This window comes from Musa acuminata, chromosome BXJ1-9 (assembly GCF_036884655.1).
Source record: "Musa acuminata AAA Group cultivar baxijiao chromosome BXJ1-9, Cavendish_Baxijiao_AAA, whole genome shotgun sequence".
Lineage (NCBI taxonomy): Eukaryota > Viridiplantae > Streptophyta > Magnoliopsida > Zingiberales > Musaceae > Musa > Musa acuminata.
Genome location: NC_088335.1, coordinates 1,297,044 through 1,318,117, shown reverse-complemented (window position 1 = coordinate 1,318,117; position 21,074 = coordinate 1,297,044). Strand labels below are relative to the sequence as shown.

Sequence of the window (21,074 nt, the reverse complement as noted above, 5' to 3'; positions counted from 1 at the left end):
TGGTACGAACAAACAGGATGAAGTTTGTAGCCACCGTAACGCGTAGGAGAAATGGTTTTTGTGGTGGGGACGCTACAGGGGCCCGTGGTCGTCAGCTAAATCTAGATCCGCCGGAGTCCGACGTCGCATGCGCCGAAGGAGAGGGCCCCACCGGCCTTCGACCCGTGAATCGGGGGGTGTGAGATGGAAAGCAGCAGCCAAAAGAAGGATGAGCGCGTGAACAACAGCAGGAGGAGGTGGTCGCAATCAATGAGCGGCGGTGCTGCGCTGGGTCCCTCCCTGCTGCGTCACCGCCGCGGAGCAGGTGAGCGCGGTTCACCCACCGACGCCGCCTCCGCCGCCCCCACCTTTGGTTTAGCTCGTGTTACGCGGCCCGAGCAGTCACACGCGTTGAAGTGCTCCTAAGCAGTAATCGACGATGTGGGAGCAGAAGAAAAGGGAAGCAAACCGGCAAATCTGCACAAGCTATTCATATCCATGAAGAGGAGGAAGGACAGGTCCTGCAGCCTGATTCCGAGGCAAAACCAACACTATCACTATCACTACTTCCTACGTCTCAGAAGAACTCGTAGAACAGCAATATAGTCTCTCGCTTATACCCAACAACTCGACCGAGCTTGAAACGAAAAGAGCAGCTATTATTTACATGATGTGCATCTTCCTTATTTCTTTGCGTACGTCGACGCCTAACACGAGTAATGCGTGCTGCGCGATGCTCGCTTCCACTTGTCTATGATTCCGGCCGCCTTCCTGCGTGCCCGCGAAGTGCCGTTCTGAGCCAGCCGAGAGATGCTTCCGTGCTTCTCCTCCTCCTCCCCGACCTCCCTCAGCTTGGTCCTGTCATGCATGCAGATCGAGAAGAGAACGACGGCCGCATTCTCCTTGTTCCGCGCGCACGGGCTGTCCCTCACGATGCCGAGCAAGCGTGGTACGCCGCCGGCCCTCGCGATCTCCTCCACCGCGTCTTGGTCGCTCGACAGCAGCGCGAGGATCGCCAGCGACTCGTCCACGAGCGAGTGGTGACCGATGGCCTTCAAGACCACGCCCACCGCCCCACCCCTCACCGCCCTCGCCCTGTTCTCGTGAACCATGCACAGGTTGAAAATGGCGGATCCTGCGTCCTTCTTGGCGCTCGGGCTGCCTTGTTCCAGCAGATCCACCAGCGGCTTCATCGCCCCCGACTCGCCTATCTTGAGCTTGTTGCAGTCGAGGGCAGATAAGCTGAAGAGCGCTGCGGCGGCGTTGCTACGGGTCTCCATCGTCCCCGTCTGCAGAGCATCGATGAGCAAAGGGATGGCTTGGGGGTTGTCTCCCACGATCTTCTTATTGCTGTCGTGGATCGAGAGGTTGAGGATCGTCGTCACGGTATCCTCCTGCACCTCGGGATCGCACCTCAATCCAGGAGCAGACAGAACCGACAGCAGCTGCGGGATCGTGTCGGGATTCTCCCCGACGAGTGCGCGAAACGACCGGTTACGCTTGGTGAGCAGGCGGAGCTCCCTGACCGCTTGCTTCTGTTCCGGGACGGAGGAAGAAGAGGACATCTTGTCGAAGATCCTCCTGAGCGCGTTCCGCTCCTTTCCTGTGATCAACCCTTCCTCTTGCCCCTGGTCCAGTGGAGGGAGGGTGACGCCGTGCTCGATGCACCACTGGGAGATCATGCTGCGGACGAGGTGATTTGGGGTGAGGGTGGTGTCGGAGAGGACCCGCTGAGTCTGCGGGCAAGTTCGGTTCCCAGAACTCAGCCATTCCTCGATGAAAGCCCTGTCGTAGGTCTGCAACAAGACACAAACGACCGAGCACTTGTAACCATGGGTGTGCCAAACCAGTCTCATCACATGAAACTAAACAAAAATCGAGGAGTGTTCAGCGAATTGCTAAAGCTCCGGTGCTTCATCCAAAATTAACAGAGAAAAAAAGGAAGAAAAAGAACAGAAAAATCCTTGCTTTGGGTGCAAGTTAAGACAGGGCAAGCAGCAGAGTAGCAAAGGTGAAGACATTTTTTGACAGTCTTGACAGCAAAGTCAAAGCATAAGGCTTCAAGGTAGTGGAAGTAGGTAGTGTCTTCTATTTTCCTTCATTTCAATCAAAGAATCCAACTGAAACAGCACACAATCAAAATCCAATCTTTCATTCTTTAACATCTAAAAGAAATATTGGTCTTGTTTGCACAAGATATGGACAAAGCGGTGAAGTATGAGGCCATGACAGGTAAATCCGACCATAAGAGGAATAGTTCCCTACGGAGTTAGCCGACAATACGGAGGAGGAGCACCGAGGATGAACATTGGACTGAATGAGGAGAAAACAAGGTTTTAGATCATCTATCAAAAGATCCATTTGATATTGCAGCTCAAATCAACTGCCCCCCAAACTCCTGCAAGAAATATAAATCAGCAACATGGAACTCGAAGTCGAGCAAAAACAGAGGTAAACAGAAGGGGAAATTTTGAATTTTGATGGAAAATCATCAAAGCCTAAACTTTTCAGGACGAGAAACTCATGGAAGAACAGAAGAAACACATTTCTGCATCAAACTCCTCTAAGAAGTATAAATCAGCAACATGGAACTTAAAGACGAACAAAAACAGAGCGAGGCAGATGGGGGAAATTGAATTTTGAAGAGAAATCATCAAAATCCTAATCTTTTTAGACCAAGAATTCATGCGATAACAGCATTTCTGCATCAGAAACGAATTCGATACAGTCAGAACGCAGCGAACCCGACGATTCAGGGGTAAACCCGAATCCCAAAGATATCGAACCTGTCCGGATGCGACGACGACGGGATCCCTCATCAGCTCCGCGGAGATGGGGCACAAGAAGTGCTCCGGGACGACCACCGCCTCGATTTCGGTCTCCGCTTTCCGCTGGCTCGCCAGAGCCCCATTCGAATTCCCGCTCCCGCGGAAGCGGAGGTCCTTGAGCGCCGCGAGCGCCCTCGCCGCCCCCTCGAACTTCTCGATCCTGCTGTCGTCCTCTTCCGCGATCGCCCTCACAAGCCGCCGCAGCTCCTTCTTCAACTCCCCAACCCTCGCCGCCGCCAACCCCGACTCCGCGGGCCCGGACTTCGCCATCGGCGCCACCGCTAGAAGATCTCGATTGCGCAAAGAAGATGACGCGATCGAAGTTATCAGGGAAGGTACCTTCTCACTTCGTCGGCTTCCTCGTCGCCCTCCGCTTCGATCATCTCTCTTTAGAGTTCGAGAGAGAGGGGAGGGAGAGAAAGGAAGTGAAACCGAAGGCTGAAGCAAACGAAACCACTGCGCACAACACCATAAAATTCAATAAATAAGTAAGTCTAAAACAAGGAAGAAATAAACTTATTTATGTTCTTTGAACTTAAACGTTCGGTTGCACCGCCGGAGTAGGATAAGCTGATCGCATCTCGGTGGAACGTATTGATTGATAGGCTGCGTTGGGACAGTCGCAATGATTTGTTTGATGTACTTCATCAGTATATTTGTCATTTTAAAATTGGAAATGCATAGCTCATAAATAAATAAAAATATTATTTTTCTAAAAATATACATATATTTTTTGATATTTTCAAATCGATACTCCTTTTTTCTCAAAACAATATTTTTATTTAAAAATATTCAAATTATTTCCTTTTTATTTATTATAATATTTAGATTTATTACCTTATTTTTGACATACTATAATATTTTAATCATCATAATAAAAATATTATAAAGTCTACTTTAAAATAATGTAAATGATCTAAATAGACTGGTAACCTCAATCAAATTAATTATAGGCCGAAAAATATGATATTATAATAATTTATGAGTAATGACCATAAAAAATGATATAATGTCAGTAATAATATTTATGGGTGTGTACAGTATATCAACGAATATAATACTATTGAGAAACACTATAAACGAGTCAAATGAAAATAAAATATTGTAACAGTTAAAAACTGATAAAAAAACGAATGAAAAATTTTGAGAAATTGTTTTTAGGTATTTTAGATATTTTTAAATTAGATGTATTGTTTGGGAAAAAAAATAAAAGAGGAGTAAATACCTTTTGGAAAATATTCAAAATAAAATATTTTATAGAAAAATCATCCAAATAAAAAATAACTCTTAAAAAATATTTAAGTATTTATTATTTTTATGTGATGGTATTCACTAAACTTTGAATTTAACTATAAAAATAATGATGATGATGATGGTGGTGGGACGAATATTATCACCAACATATTGTTGCTATATTTAACTCAATTAGATCATTTGTAAACGAGTGATGTGTAGTCGATCAAAATTAGGATTTTTGTTGAGTAATAAAAAAATGAATATAAGCTATGAGTAGAACGTCTTGCTATGAATAGAAAGTCTTTATCAGCTAGTATGATCAACAACTTATCAAGTAAGGTTTTCAATCCTCAATAAAAATGATTACATGTAATATTTTTTTTCTGAAGGTGATTATTTCTTGAGATCGGTAGTTTGAATTGGTATGTCCATTAATTCATGATTTGTGTTCTCTAGCCTTAATTTTTTACTGCTCTGATACCCGATTGATATAAGGAAAACATAAAGTTTGAGTTAGAAGAAAAATATAGGATAGTCAAAAACAATTTGAATTATGTTTGATGGAACATTAATAAACATGAAGGCAAGCTACAAATTATTAATATAGTAAAATATTAATAAACAAATGCACAAGCAAATAACCATTATTCAAATGATAATAGATTGAATAAGCAAATAGGAAGGCAAGCTAAAAATTTATTAGGCAACAAACAATACTTATATGCTTAAACCAAAAAAGATTAACAAAAAAAAGAACTATTAATATGTTTTAGGATTTTCTTGAACTGAGATTTTTGACCAACAATTTACACTAAGGATCTTAAATAATAATATTTTTATGTAATTTCATTCCAACTAGTTATAGTTATACATCCGTAAGTAAAAAACAATTGCCACCAACATCATATATATATATATATATATATATAAATAGGAGTATTGCGACCACCACAATTGCCACATCTCATGGCCTTCACGAAATGCAATGATGATAACATGAAAAAGGCAAGAAAAAGCATCGAGAGAGAGAGAGAGAGAGAGAGAGAGAGAGAGAGAGAGAAGGGATCATTATGCACCATCTTATCCATTCGAATGGTGGAGATGCTCCATTAGAGATCTCGAGCTCTGTTGTGGTCCACTGGAACCATATCATTCCTCTGACCACATGATGTGTCTCAAGCTGGCTCATCATATCAGGTGGCAAGGAGCCGCCATGTCACTGTGGAGGTGTCCGCAGTCTCGGTGGGAGTCAAAGCCAAGATGGGATGGGGGCACCCAAATGGGCACCGTTAAATTGGTCTCCTCTGTGGCGTGGCACTGTGTGTGACACGTCCACCAAACACTTCTCAGTGGCATGTCATTCGGGAGGTGGCACTGCCAATCATTCAATCCACTTTGGTCGTCTTCCATCCATTTGGATCTTCTTGTTTCCTCTTATGTCTTCTATGTGTATCGTCTTTGACATAGCGGTGCTTTATATAAATATCTTCTATATATATATATATATATATATATATATATATATATATATATATATATATATATATATATCTCATTTAGGATATTAGAAAAAAATAAGACATCAAATAATAAAAAAAAGGGAAATCATTATTCGAGTATTCAATCTAAAACTAGTCTCGATTAAATCGACTTGGCTTTGATGTTAGAATAAAGCTTTCGTCATTAATGGTTTTCCTTTATTAAACTTTACGGGTGAGAAAAGAATAAAAAATCCATCATAAACAGGATTTTCTTTTTCTACATAAATAAATAATGAATTAGACAAGAAAAGAAAATTAGATCGTCAACTCATCCACCAGTGATGTTTGTGAGTGAAACCTTTTAGTTTATTTTTGTTTACTCTTGGAAGTGACATGTAATCATCATCATACTCCGAAGAGGAGTTTCAACTGAGTGCTTCCTTTATTCATTCCCATGAAATGTGGGGATGGGAGGGCCATGAGGAATGAACCTCCAAGTCACATGAAATCTTGAAGTCCACCATAAATTCCGGGTGAGTGAATGATAGCTAAAGACCACCGTTTGCTTCCTTTACGTCCAATCTTCCGCTTGAAAGTGGAGAAGACCGAATGGGAAAGAGAATATTGTCATCTTCTTCCCTCTATCTTTATCTTCGCAAGCAACTGCCATTGTCTTGCGTTAGGATGCGGGAGGTCAACCTTAACGGGATTAATCGATTGCATGTAAATACGATGCTAGGTTTAATGTTTCTAATGGTATTTGAAGAGAGGAGGTGGTCTCATGAACTTGATTTTTTTTGGCTCATCTCGATGCGAATGGTGATGTTGTACTTTTCTTAATTAATTATATTTTTCTTTTTGAAGAAAAAATTTTGTTGATACATGATGATGCATACTTTTGATTTTGATTTTTTTTGCTAGTCAATTGTATATTTTCTATTTTAAAAAAAGATTTTTTTAACAAAAAAAATGAATGTATATCCCTCGGAAGTAAATAAACTTTAAGGATTGTTTCAACATAAAATACACATTGAGTTGATCATATTTCCTCCACATTGTTATCTTTTCTTTTTTTTCCCAAACGGTAAATAGTGAAAACAAGATCCTATCTTAGAATCTTGACATCAACAATCAAAGATTTTACTCGAAAGACTAGTTTTTTATGATATTTTGAAACCTCAACTTTATTTTAATAAGTGATTTTAAGACACCATTATCACCAAAACAATATCTTAATAGTGTATATAAATTATCAGATAAGATATCAAATTCTCAATCTTTGATTAATGAGTATTTATATCATCATCAGATCAATGCTTTAGGTGTAAAAAAAAAAAAAACAACATATCCTTCCTCTTGTGATATAAGTTGGATTTTTTTATTTTTCAATTCTAAAACTAGAGTAATAATATTTAGAAACTGCTTAGATTATATATTCCAACAGGAAGTAGACTGCTATATTTTCCTTCTTCTTAACCACCCTATGTTATAAAGAAAAATAATATTCTCGATTTCAACACAAAATACAAATTGAGTTGCTCATAATTCCCATCCCACACTGCTATCCTTCTTCACATTATATTCCAAGGGTCTGGTGAGCCTACCTGCTTTCTAGATTCATATAGAATCTTCAAGTGATTCACCACAAGTAGGTGGATATCAACTAATGGTGACAATAGGCAGTAATAGACAGAGATAGGACCCCATTGCTAGGCTTTAATGATTCCTATGGGACACCATTAAAAGAACATGCTTATCTCAATACTTTGTCAATAGCTCAGGGGCTCCTTTTTTTTTTTTTTTTCTCACTATAATTCTCTCTCATCATTCCTGAAGAGACATCATTTTCCTCGCATGGTCAGCTACCTCAGACTATGGTCTCCAAATGGACCCCCCCACCTTGTCACTGTGCCACACAAGCACATACAAGAGAGAGAGAGAGAGAGATGTGATGAAAACTGTGATGATATAAGCCACAACCAATCACAGTTGTCGGCAGACTGTAACTGTGCCAATTATGCAACACTGAGTTTGGCCCTAACTTTGGCGCTTTGCTGCACCTGCAGTCACAGCTTGTCTGTGTTTTCTTTCTCCTTTTCTCTGTGTCTTCATCTTTTGATGAGCATGTCAGTTCTACCATATCCAACTATGCAGCATTGTTTAATCCTACTATATTCTCATAGAAGAGAAGACATTCTTCTGATGCATGCCTTCCTCCCCTTCTGGTACAATGATGGTCACTTGTGAACAGAAAGAATTTCCTAAAAAACAATCTTTGGTTAAGACTCCAGCTGTCATAAATGGATGTGCTTGTGAACCTGAATTGTCTTTCTGCCAGGTCACATCCATTCTCATGCATGAGGAATATCAACCTTATCACACCCAACCTCCATCTTTTTTCTTCTAAAAAATATGATACAAGCATAATTATCAACCTTACCTGCTAAGTTGTTTGATATCTTTAAAATTTGTCAGGATTCACGCATTCAACTCATTGTAAGCAGATCCAATATATCATAATTGGACTAATATTTTAAATATAAAAAAAAATCATCGAATAAAATTTTGAACCATGAATCTTTGATAAGTGGATTAACTACACCCCAACCAGACCAAATATTCTAGTTGTAAACTCCACAGTTTGTTTATTTTTCTATATAATTTGTAGTTTCTAGCAATATTTTTGCACAAGATGAGTTGAATCATTAAGTGTTTTCAGTCATTGTCTTTTTGTAGATCTTCTTTCTAATTGACTTTTTGATTGGTTCCCAATTCTGTAAGTTACTTCTTATACAGCTTGAATTGTAAGGAACAAAAGGAAACAAGGAAATTGTTCATATCTGAAATGGTTCTTTAGGCCTCTCTTTCATACAAACATTTGAGTGTTAAGATTGTCAAATACTTGACTAGCTAGAGTTTGTTTCTATCATTTTCTTTTTAATGATCGCCATGATGTTGATTCAATAAAATCTAGTTCAAAAATCCAAGTTTGGTTCATATCAAAACATGCTGACCCTGAAAATCTTTTTTCCATATATTTTTTTTCCTATTTGAGAGAACAAGATGAGCAGATAAAGGGAGAGCAGTTCTCATGAATGCCATGAGGTCATGCTTCTCTTCCTGCTCCATGTGGCAGCCTCTTTCCCCTGCTTCTGTTGTCCTGTAGTACAACTCATAAGACTTATTCGGTACTACCTCCCAGGGAACAAGCCAAGTGACTTGCTCAATGTGCCTCTTCTTCTAGGGCACGTCCTTATCCTCCCCCAGTGGATGAGGTGGTGTTAGGACCAATCATGGCCACCTCTTTCTCGTCGTTAAAGTGGGATTCAACTGATCCCTTAATCCCTCGTTGGGCATCAAACACTTTTTTTTTTTCAAGAACAAAAAAAATATTCTATAAATAAAAGCTAAATGGGTTCCATATAACTTTCCTGGTGGACACCACAGCGAACCAAAAAAAAAAATCCAAAGGCAAGAGGTAACTCTCGTAGCCAACTACAAAATTCATCCTCGGTCCTTGCATGATTAGCACTAATTATCCTCAGACCTGACATGGATAATCTCACAATCCAAGACACTAAAGTACGGACCTGACATGGATAATCTCACGATCCAAAGACACTAAAGTACAAACTTACAAGGCACCTAACATGTAGGCATCTGAAACGTCATATAATTATCAATCTAATATTACTCATATGTCATGTCAACTCTGACACATCGGCCATGTGACCTATATGATCGGCGCGATGACACCAACTGTCATGCCTTGACATTCCGAACAATGCTCAACAATCGTACAATCCTGCATGACTGCTCCCGCAGATTAATTCATCAATATCAACGATACCATAGCTCCCCAAAAACACCTCAGAGACGTTAATTGACCTAAAGCTCTTTTTGATCATCTGAATCCTATCTTATGCTTCAACTCTACTAAATTGAAGACTAAAAGAAGCTTTTATCGAACATACCGCTCATGAATCCATTTGTCTTCCAAAATAGACTTGAGCTTAAACCGAAGCTGACTCGGGACATATTGAAGAATCGAAAACTGTTTTAATAGTGATTTTGCGTCAATCACTCTGAATCAGATTAAGACCGGATGATCCTTGTCAATTGCATGCGCTCGTTAGCGGCTACTTTTGGTCTAACTCCAGCTGGATCTTGCGAACCACTGCCCGCCACCGAAAAAGAACTACGGTGGTCATTGACAGAGGTCAGAATTAGGAAAAGTGGGATTGACGTTTTACTTTGCACTCTTCTAAGATGTGGCTTCACTTGCATTATTTGGATGTGGGAAACTTGACCTTTAGTCAGCCTGTAGCATCTGTTCTGTCACTGTGGATTATGACATCCCACTGACCACTCACACTAAGCATATCCAAATGCACAAGGCATCTTTTCATCTTAGAATATGGACCTCATGTCTGATATCCGAGCCCATAGAGAATCCCAACATGCATCAAAACACAACAAATCAATCTCTAGCAAGAAAAGATGATGCAATTAAAGCAAAATTTATTCAGCCCATGACTATGACAAAGTAGGAAATTAATAACTCCCTCTTATGGCCCAAAGGGTATCATCACTCTGTTTCAATCTATTACTGACAGCAATCCAACCTATTCATGAGTCCCTCCAAACACTAAGGAGGAATTTAAGAGTCTGGGAAACCTAAGGCTATTGTCACAAACTCATTGGACCCTCTCAACATATAAAAGGGGTTATATTAACTTCTTTCTACTCTGTATTTTCCCCCAGAATAACTTTTTCTTTTGCCTTCTATTCATTATTTCTTGTCTCACTCAAACTTTCACTTGGACATTAAACAAAGACTCTTATCACCATTTTGATGTTTCATCTTTTCCAATATCACCATCAAAGTTATTCTAATTCTGATGAAAAGTTTATTCAGCTATTCTCCTAATTGAATCACCACATTACATGATTTTATCAAACTGGAAGTAAATAGGGAAGGTACTATCAAGACCTATTAACAACTCTTAAACCTAAATTTCGAATGTTTTCTTCGTGAAAGTTTGCTTACTAAATTAGAGTTCACTAGTGCCAATGTTTATTCGAGTAAATCTTACCTGTTTCCACATGTGGCTAGCCATATGATTAACTTCTGCAATGTACTACAATGAGTCATATTGCAAGTAACGCAAATCCATAGTGCTTAGGTTCTTATCTATCTGATCTCATCCGACCAAGGGGCCACATAACTAAGTAATATATCTGGTAAGGAAAAACATACAGAACAAGTAACTATTTGTATCTGTATTTAACTCAATAGTAGTCCAACATGTATCTACCAACACCGTCGATATAGCAACAAGTGTTAACTTGAGAGGGATATATAAAAAAAACAGATGAACATAGATGAAAATTTACCAAATTAAATGTTGACAGCCTCAAATGCTGATCTATTATGGGCACAATAAGTTCATCTTACATGAATTAAGAGTCAAAATTTATGAAGCAATCATCCTCAAGATAATTCCTGGATTTGGCATAAAAAACCCAAAATTAGAAACATTACTTGGTCCAGGATGAGCATACCTAATAATGCGCCGACTAGAACCCATTCTAGTAACTGCTCCGAAACCATAAAAGCTGACTTCATAATCTCCTCCAACCAAAAGCTCTCCATGAAATATGTACTTGGTGCATGCTTAAGCAAATCCATACAATAGCAGTAATGCTAATCCACACAGTAACATTTTGAAGTGAACCAAAGAGGAAGTCCTTTCTGCAGAAGGGCAAAAGAATTAACAAATCTTTTGTAATTTGTAAGTTAATTGAGATACTGTCTTGTGCAGTTCAAACAGGAAGGGCAAAAGAATTGAAATACTGCAGAAGGGCAAAAGAAGTAATGAATTAAACAAAGAGGCAGCTTAAACTGAAATACTGTCTAGGGTAGGCTGCTTAAGACAAACCTGCTTGAAGAAACTATCAATTTTTGACACACAGAAAACCAAAGCAAATCCAGGTACATAAAAAATGTTGAAATCAGTCACAATAACCATAAAAATTTCAAAATTCTATATCACAATGCTTCACAAAAGAATCAACATCGCTCTCTTAGTAGAAGTATGTTCACCATCGTAAACACTGCATTCAATGCTTACAGTTGTCCAATATCAGGAAAAAAAAAACTACCATAGAGTATGAATGATTTGTCGATTAACTGCAGAACAAGGGAATTCAAAGAGGCAAGGCTAAGCATGTATAACCATTAACTGAATTCAACAGGAAACAGAAAATGCAACAAAGAAGGCAATTCAGCAAACAGCCAAAAGACATCTGCAACCCCAGTCTTCACTGATTAATCGAATTTTGACCAATAACCAAATCTTGCAGCCATTAAGTAAATGGAGACCATCATCAGTAGCAGCACACTGCTGTGAGGCCTAAAATCTTTTGCATGCTGAATTTATGCTCCAAAGGAAAATGTAAAATCAACAGCAGAAAACTAGTCTAAAGAAATATGAATTTATACCACCATTTTAAAACCTTAACAAACAAGTTCTATGACTTGACCTAAAACTAATCTGGTATTAGTTAAACAACTTGAGAAACCCAACCCATCTCATTTTAACACAACTTGTGTATTGATCCTTGTTGATTAGGTGTAATATAGCACAACTAAACATGAAAGGAACTGTACAGCAAAGATAAAAGGCAAACATGATATCTTTAACCATGAGGATACAGAGAAGGATACGGACGTGGAGAACACTCATGATGCCTCAGTAAATACTGCACAGGTATGTAAGGGAAAAATCTCAATACCATATATGACAAGGTAAAACAGGTACTGACATCATAAAATAGATACGGGACTAGTATTTACGTCATCAAAAAGTGATTGACCTATTTATAATCTTTGCTCCGCCTTCGAGAACGCTGCTCATGATTATATTTGCCATCTTCTCTTGGATTGTAAACCTTGCCTGACGAGTAATAGGTACTGTCTGCAGAAACATTAGAGTAGGTGGCATGATAATCATCATATGAGTCAGAAGGATTGTATCTATCCTCAAACGTGTCCTGTGTCACTGACTCTGATCTATGTCGTCCAAAAGTTCTGTCTCTTTCTTTACTCTTATCTTGTGATATGTGATCGTATTCCCGCCTGGAAGACTTTGATGTTAAAGTTGATTGATTTATGTGATCTCTTGACCTAGAAAAATATCCAGAATTCATACTGTCATATTTACTGCTGGGTGGAACTGCAGCACCATGCTCCTTTTCATGTGCAATTCGGTCACGTGATGAAGCCAAACTTTTGTGAGAGGAAGAGCTGCTAGAACCATAATTCTTCCATCTTTCATGCATAGATTTATCTTGATCTTCCCAATGTTCATGTTGTTCATACTTCAGTTTTGAGTGAGACTTCAGAAAATCTTTGTTCACATTTGATCTATGACTATGAATAGCATCACCATCTAGTGATTCTTTATGACGAGTATTTCTTCTTGCATCTGGATCATCCAAGTCACTGGTTTGCAACTTACAAAGATCTGAAATTGCATCATTCTGGGAATCATGGTTGACTGGGAAAATTGCTGCATCAGCAGAGAGTTTTACATTGCATCCGATACCTCCTGCTTGTTTGATTTCCTCCATGTGCTCCTCAATGATGTCCCTTATTACCTTCAGCAACATAAAATCAGAATATGCTAGCACTTAAATAAAAGTCTAAAATGACAAAAAGAAGCAAATATACAAAGATTAAAAAACTCAATGCATTACAATTAACTTGCATGCACAGGTGAATACACATTTCACATGTATATCAGCAAACATCAACATGACTATAAGGAAAGCAACAAAGTGGGCCTTTAACCATTCCAGTAAGAATGCTCTGAGACAAGAAAGTGAACACAAGATAGACAATCCAGAGATAAAAAACATGTTGCACAACATAATATAAACAATTAAGTTTTAAACATGTTCTGAACATGATAACACAACAGATCAAAACTAGCAATTTGGGTTAGTTGACGTAGTCATAATACTTGTTACCTATACCCAAGCAGCTATATTTGTCTTCATATTAAGAAAATGACTATTTATGGATCTGGATGCATGATTAAGAACTCACTGAAATTTTTATTTACAAGTTAAAAAAAAATCAGGATGTTGGAAGTCACAATATAAGTAGTAGTCTTCACACATTCTTCATTTTAGAATGACACAACACAAATGATTGAAATTCATTTATGTTACCAAATTTATTAATGCATACCTCTGTTGGATTTCGCTTCGCCTTCTTGCCACGATAAGACATTCTTCTCCTTTTGTAATCTCTTTCCTCAGCTAGTAGCTCTTCTCTTGTCTTGGCTTTCCCAAGATCCTAAACAAAAAAATGAAAAAAAAAAATAAGGGTCTCAACTAACCTACTCATCATCAGGTGATTGGCTTTGTATACCTAAAAGGTTGAGACTGTTAAGAATACATGTACAGGAATTATCACAAACACTAAACAATATTCCTCAGCTGCAAAAGTACTAACATAATGTATGTAAGCTCACATTCATATATAATCATTCATCTTTTAATATTGTAAAATAAGTTATGAATATCATACTTGAAAAACTAGTTATTTTTACACCTCATACTCTATGCTTAAAACGTGCCAATAAGATAATGTTTTCTTCTCCTCAGAATGCACAAGAAAATTACAGAAAATAATCTAAAATTTTAAGGCATACAAAATGTATATATTGTGGTATATATTGTGTTTTTTAGTTAAACATATGCTGAGTCCACAGATTATCAAGAGTTAATGTTAACTTTTTCCCTCTCCATGCATGCAAAATTCCATCTGCAGATTTGACAAGATACTTCTGATGACCATCACCTCAAAGCTTCTATTATGTCATAGCTTTACTCAATCCTCTAAACATGTGGATTGCATCTACAAGGACAATAGTGTCCTGCCTATGGAGACTGTTATGAATTACACATTAAAAAAAAGGAAATGAATATTTGTAGGTACATTTGTATCAATGTACTCATACTAAAGCAGATATAGAGACCAAGCTACATGTGCAACATAATAATATACATGTATCAGACTACAAACATGATAACTAGAAGCACCTTATTGTGCTTTTTCCTCTTGTGTTCTTTCTTGGCAGTTGTGGCGGGGTGTGTTGTAGGCTTTACTTGGCTGTGGCTTGTGTTATTTGTGCCTTGAAGATATGGGGCACATACAATCATACATCAAAAAACCTCTCATTTCGCCACTAACTAGCCCAGATGAACATGATCGGTTAGCTAGATTAGCAAACATACAAAAAAAGGGATTGAAATTAATTAGCTAGGTTGGTAATATCCAAACCAGTGACCTTGAAGCTGAACCTAACACAGCCTGTGATATGATATTTTGTTATGATCTAATGCTCTCCCAAACCAACACCTGTGAGGGCTCGTACAACCACTAAGAAATTCATGAAGATGAGTTTTGATAAGTTTTAGACCAGGAGAGGAAGGAAGAAACCTGGGCGGTCCAAAGATGGATTTCTTATCCAAATAGTCCTAACGTCCTTCACATAAAGGAAAGAGCACAATGTAACTATCGAAAGGAGAATTCAGCACTTTTTTCTGTGAGTCCTGAAATCACCATACAACTACAAATCGAGGGGAAGGAAGACTTCAAAATGCTTTGTCAACCTGACTTCCAAGTAGAATAGGATAATACACTATTGATTATGTTGTTACTTCTGAAGTAATTACCATAGTTAATCTTAGTAGCTAGTTTGATGAATCAAAAGAGCCCTTTTTAGAATCTAATTAGTATTCCTAGGGTCCTAATATGGGTATATGACGTAGTAGAGCGGTGTTTGATAGATAGGTAAGGAGATAAACGGATGACAGAGAACGGACGCACCATTAACAAAACACAAAGTTCTAATCAACCAACAAGCTGTTTGATATCGATAAGATGAATATTATATGGTCAATGAGAGAGAGGAAGAAGAAAGAAAGAACGGGAGAGAAGACAGGAATAGGTAAAAGGAGCTACCAATAGAAATCAAATAAAAAATCAGGCCTTTTTTACAATTCAATCCAACTCAATTGTTTAATTTATCTAATATTTATTCAAAGGATCCAATGGTCTCCATGATTTGGATTGTAGAACAAAAATATAAAATAAACCAATTACAATCTCATCCAGAGAATATACCCTACCCGAACCCTAACAAGACACAAATTAACTAGAATACGTGTGGCACTTATTGAGCAAACCATGAATGAATCATTGCACAGTTCGTGGCAGGTGGTCAGTGAACAGCGACATACTGTGTAATAAGGTAGGCTCTCCTACTCTTCTCTACCCTCTCTGGCTGGGGGCATCGAGCAACATGATGACCAGCTCATTGAGCAAACCACACATGGGTCATTGCAGAGTCAGTGGCAGGTGGTAGGTGGACAGTTATGCACTGTGTAATAAAGTAGGCTCTCCTGCTCTTCTCTACCCTCTCTGGCTGGGGAAATCAAGCAACATGATGGCCTGCTCCTCTTGTTTTTATTTAGTTGACACCATAGTCACCCCTTTCTACACTTGGGACTCCATACTATCCAACACACACCTTTCTCATGCTTCTTCAATTAGCCTAGATTTCCTAACAAGCCCCCATCAATTGAGCAAAGAAGTAAATAACTAATGACGCTAATCCCCCACACCCATTTCTTCACATTCTTGTTCATTTTATCCTAATAACCACTCACCAAGCCCCATAGCACCCCCTCAGTCAAAGAAAGTAGTGAATCACTAAACAGTTAACATAATTTTAATGAGAAAAAAGTATAAAAAGAAACAATACATCAACATCAACACCAACAAAATCTTAAGTCCCAACTATTTGGGATTGGCTAGATGGATCTTTTACAGCCATTGAGATTTGTAAAAAATCATATATTTAATTAAGTTTAAAATATTTAAATCTTTATTTATTGTTTCTATTAAGTTATTTTTTAGTCTTTCTCTATCTCTCATCGTAACACTAACATTATTTCTACTTCATGATTAAAAGTATTTCTTTTTCTATCTTTCCTAGTAACTCCACATATTCATCTAAACATTCTCATCTCGACAACACAAACTTTTTGTACATGTTGTTGCTTAATTGCCCAACACTTAGATCCATAAAGTATTATTATTCTCTATAGAAAAAAAACAATATGAAAAAAATATAATTTAGAATATAAAAAAGACAATATAACAAAATAAGGCATTTATTAAATTCTCGTGCTTCATAGGACAACTTGACAACATGAGCCTACCTTAACGTGTAATTACATTGAAAAATTCATCAAAATCATATTACACATGGCATGACAAAACATATCCATGTGTAAGATAAAAGTCAATGCATAATTCACCTGGTTTTGTGCTCGATGCCAAAAGAGCCCATCATGTTCCAGAACAGGCCTATAATTGGGGCGCTTTCCACGTTCTTCAAAACCTCTTGCTAATGCATACGAGTGTTCCAGTATTCTGAAAAAAACAAAAGGATATATCATAGTGAAATGCTATAAAATAAAAGCAATCTTCATGATTCTGGTAACCATTTTTCCTTTTTAGACATAGTAATGAAACATCTCATTGAAATGTGTAATGAATAAGGATCAAAAGACCTGAAATGCTAACACATCAAAAATATTTGTTCTAGTTGATGCATACATCTATATTAAACACACTTTTCATTATCTCCAAATCAGTTACAGTAGGGAGATATTGAAGCTTGTTTGATGGAAGTAGAAAATGACTAAAGATGAATCTGTCAGTAGAAGGCAATGATGAATTAGATATTCAGTAAACTTCCCATAAGACTCATAGGTTACCTCAAGGTGATAGTTAACAATTTCTGTGTGTATAAACAGCTTCCACAACCTTTATCCTCTTGTCGTACTCTCATATTTGTAGTTTCTCTCGTTCTATTCTCATATGGTGCAAAAAGAGTGCTTCCCATAGACATGAAGGTGTCAAGTGTCAAAACAATCTAACAAGAAGAAATTGTGAAACAGGTACACTTCTATATAATATAGATGTGTTTAATATTCCTCTCTATTCCTTGATACCTTAACATATGTTCTTTGCAGCCATCTTCTAGAAACGAAAGCAGCAAAGAATCTTTCTCGACTCTACAATCTTCGGCTCTTATTTTTACTCCTCTAAGGTTTATGTTACAAAATTCCGAAGAGAAGTGTTTTCCCTCAAAAACTTCTTTTCTAGTGTTTGTTTGATGGCAAATCTTAAAACGATCTGAACTAATGTTTTCCCTAATGTCTCTAAATAATTAATTGTTCATTTTCCTTTTTTTTGTGTATAAAACAAAAAAGGCAGCACAAGCACATGGATCTCGTCTTTGTACACGATCTCAACTTTAGAGGTTTTCATGACTCAAACTATAGTCACCATGTACAGTGCATAAGAGTACTGCCAATATAGCACCTACCGATGATAAATGTATGTCACTTAACTATGCTAGTAGGAAGGTTGTTTCAATTAGTCCACCCTTAGTCACATTGGAGCCAAATTCACTTACACCAAGGCGCACTCTTAAAACTTCTCCACAACCTCCTTCCTGAAACTTTTCAAGATATTTTTCCAAAAGAGGAGGTACTTGTGTCTATATCCTGACTACACAACAAAGTGAAGAGAACAGTTTTGTGTCTCCTCTTCCTGCAACCTAATTGACTTATCTTTGTTTGCTATGGTAAAGTATTTTTTATTTTCCTTGCAATTAAGTCATTCCCAAGCAAGATCCAATACAAAATGTTTTCATCTTGATCTTTTAACACTGCCCTTTCATTCTTTGGTGCTAGTTTAATTGTTTGTTATTTTTATATCTAAGTTTTTCTCCAATAAAAATAAATTCGTTCTCTAAAGGAATTAGACTATACATTATCAATATTTTGTAATAATGATATATACATGTCTTGTCAGTTGCCTATGTTTTATAACTCTACATGTACAGAACATTTTAAGACCCACAACATGTTACCTTTTTTTTCCAAAGTCTCTTTATTCTTTCTTCTCTTGCCTGATAGAAAATTTTGTCTATTCCATAATCATAAATTTCCACATTTTCAATTTTGTTGAGCAAATATGTAATATTGATCTGGCGCTCATAAAAAATGAACAGAACTATCACAAAACATTTCTCGAAAATTAAGGGGCAAAAAGGTCATAAGCCTGGACTCAGGACAAAGGCAAGCATAGGAATGACATGTTAGGTGAAAAGAAACACATAATAGAAGCAAGAATAAATCATACAGCTGAGACTTGGAGTGTGGCTGGGAAAATCGTAGGGCCTTGATCCTTTTCTCCAACAAGGATTTCTCATGCAATGCAGCGACTGCAGCAGCAACCTGAGAAACAAAGACTTGGCCCCTACTAGCATCTTTGGAAGGATTTTCTAGTTTCATGTCTTCATATGATTTGTACTCATCAGACCCACACCTTGTATCATCAACACAAGCATCATTGATAACAATGCTACCATCGTTTTCCATATTTTCTCTGCGTAAACTAGTTAACATCAAGCTAGACCCAGTTTGCACCAGTGACTCCTTGAGCATTCCAGTTGCGAATAACTTAGAATTCATCTCCCCATACAGAATTGACATCTGAGATGCCAACCAACGGAAGCTTCTCACCAATCTAGGACACTCAAAATTAAGAGACTTCGGATCACAAAGCCGCTCGTTGTCCAAAAACAACTTGAGTGAGGAACAAGCTTCTCTTCCAATAACTTTCAAGCATAATTTCAGAAGTAGATATATATGTTCCCGCATGGCAACATCGATCACGATCCCAAATTGAGGTGAATTTGAGATCACCCACCTCTTTAACAACCCACGTTCCTCGACCAAATTCAAGCTCGACATGACACGAAGTACCGTATAAGAGTAAGAAACCGGGAAGTCATTCCACGCCTCCACCTCACATCTCAACGCCCAATACTCGGATGGAAGGATTCGAATCTTACCTTCCCCGAGAACCCAACTTTCTCCATCACGATCGCTCGCAAAGTTGGCGCACTCCGCGGATAAGATTCCAGGTAGAGTGAAGGTCGTGGCGACATCGGGCTCCGGTGTGGTCACGACCGCGGGGCAATCCTTGTAGAAGAAGCCGGAGCCGAGGTCCCCGAGCTGGGAATCGAGAGAAAAGCAAAGGTCGGCGTCGGGGGCAGGGAGGGACTGGACGAAGGAATTCTCCGTCCGGAGCTCGGCCTCGGACTTGAGGGAGCCGGGATAGCGTAGGGCGTCGAGGAAGCCGAGGTCAAGGAGAGGGGTGCCGGGAGCGGAGGCGCATAGGAGGAAGTGGCGGAAGAGAGACTCCGGCGGCATGCGGTGGTTGCGGTCGTAAGGGCATCGGCAGAAGCCATCGCCAGCGGCAGCAGCGGAGGAAGGGGGGAGGGATAGGAAGTCGGAGACGGACTTGAGGGTGGACTCAGCAAGTGTGGCGAGGTCGGTGAGTAGGGAAATGACGGTCGGGAGATCGGCAGCGCGAGGGATCGAGATGGGATCTGGACTAGGGCTAGGGTTTTGAGGAGCAAGTGGAGCGGGATGACGAAGGAACGAGAAGAGAGGAGGATCCATTGGAAAAGGGGAATTTGAGCATTGCCCTTAAATAGAGAAAAAATTCTCAGTTTCACGTAACCTCACGAAGAATTAACACAAATTTTAATTTATTTTTGTAATATTATAATTTATTCGCTAATCTTATGAGCTCAAAACCCTTTTCACCGTACTGAAATAACGTTAACAATAAAGAGTAGAAAGACTCTTTATAAGAATATTTCTTTGCATAATCTCATGAGCTTAATGTTACACTTCATCATAACTGATTTCATCAACTGAATCAATCATAGTCATAACACAAGGATGAAGTTTACCCTAACACTTAAAATCAAGAAAAGGTAAAGCTCACATAGTTTTAATTTTAAATTTATTATTGAGTTCCTATAACAAAGTTAATTCCCAATTTGTAATCAAGTAAAAGGTATAAAACCATGCTTTCAATATTGCTTACAATAAATAGATAGAAATGAACATGATTCAAGTATATGATTGTTTTTAACTTTTCTCTAAACTGTGTAATGAAGTTTGTTTAGAACACTCAGCCTCAAACAGTGTTTTGTGAGGGGTTTAATGTTTTATAAAAATTAAAAACATTTGAAATTTAGATTCAAATTGAAGAATTTTAAATGTTTAAATGTAAAATAAATTAATTTTAAAAATACTAGAAAACATAATACTATTTGTAACATGAAACAGTTTATAGAGGAAAAAAAATTGTTTAAGAGTTTTATGATGGGGAATTTTTCATGTAATAAAAATTTCTATAACACAAAAAACAAAAAACAATAAATTATTAGTATTAAAATTATTTTATCAACAAAAAAGGTAAAAAACCTATTTCTAAAAATATATAATATATAATTATAAATTTTGTTTTATAAATAAATAGAGAAATGATTGTATTTTCTTAAGACAATAAATTCATTTTAGAAAACTCAAAACT

At 38.0% G+C, this 21,074-nt stretch overlaps 2 protein-coding genes across 12 annotated transcripts; both read right to left on the bottom strand.

The window, feature by feature from the left end:
• Nucleotides 1-439: 439 nt before the first annotated feature.
• LOC135592330 (U-box domain-containing protein 9-like) lies at nucleotides 440-3,296 on the bottom strand. Its single transcript, XM_065081726.1, has 2 exons — nucleotides 2,766-3,296; nucleotides 440-1,775 (listed from the first exon to the last, which is right to left on the bottom strand). Exons 1-2 carry the CDS (start codon nucleotides 3,075-3,077, stop codon nucleotides 687-689), a joined length of 1,401 nt encoding a protein of 466 aa, XP_064937798.1. The 5' UTR covers nucleotides 3,078-3,296; the 3' UTR covers nucleotides 440-686.
• Nucleotides 3,297-9,020: 5,724 nt separating this feature from the next.
• On the bottom strand, nucleotides 9,021-20,162 carry LOC103996702 (U11/U12 small nuclear ribonucleoprotein 48 kDa protein). Of its 11 annotated transcripts, none has more exons than XM_065081724.1 (7): nucleotides 18,822-20,162; nucleotides 16,925-17,039; nucleotides 13,782-13,889; nucleotides 12,739-13,186; nucleotides 12,594-12,665; nucleotides 12,384-12,504; nucleotides 10,888-12,289 (listed from the first exon to the last, which is right to left on the bottom strand). In XM_065081724.1, the coding sequence occupies exons 1-6, from the start codon at nucleotides 20,147-20,149 to the stop codon at nucleotides 12,404-12,406; spliced, it is 2,172 nt and encodes a 723-aa protein (XP_064937796.1). In that variant the 5' UTR covers nucleotides 20,150-20,162; the 3' UTR covers nucleotides 10,888-12,289; nucleotides 12,384-12,403. The 11 variants fall into 11 exon arrangements, 8 of the variants coding, with proteins under 8 accessions (XP_064937796.1, XP_064937797.1, XP_018686995.2 ...); XM_065081725.1 differs by having other exon boundaries at nucleotides 12,404-12,504; XR_010478998.1 differs by adding an exon at nucleotides 9,021-9,954 and having other exon boundaries at nucleotides 11,090-12,289; nucleotides 12,384-13,186.
• Between the last annotated feature and the right edge of the window lie 912 nt (nucleotides 20,163-21,074).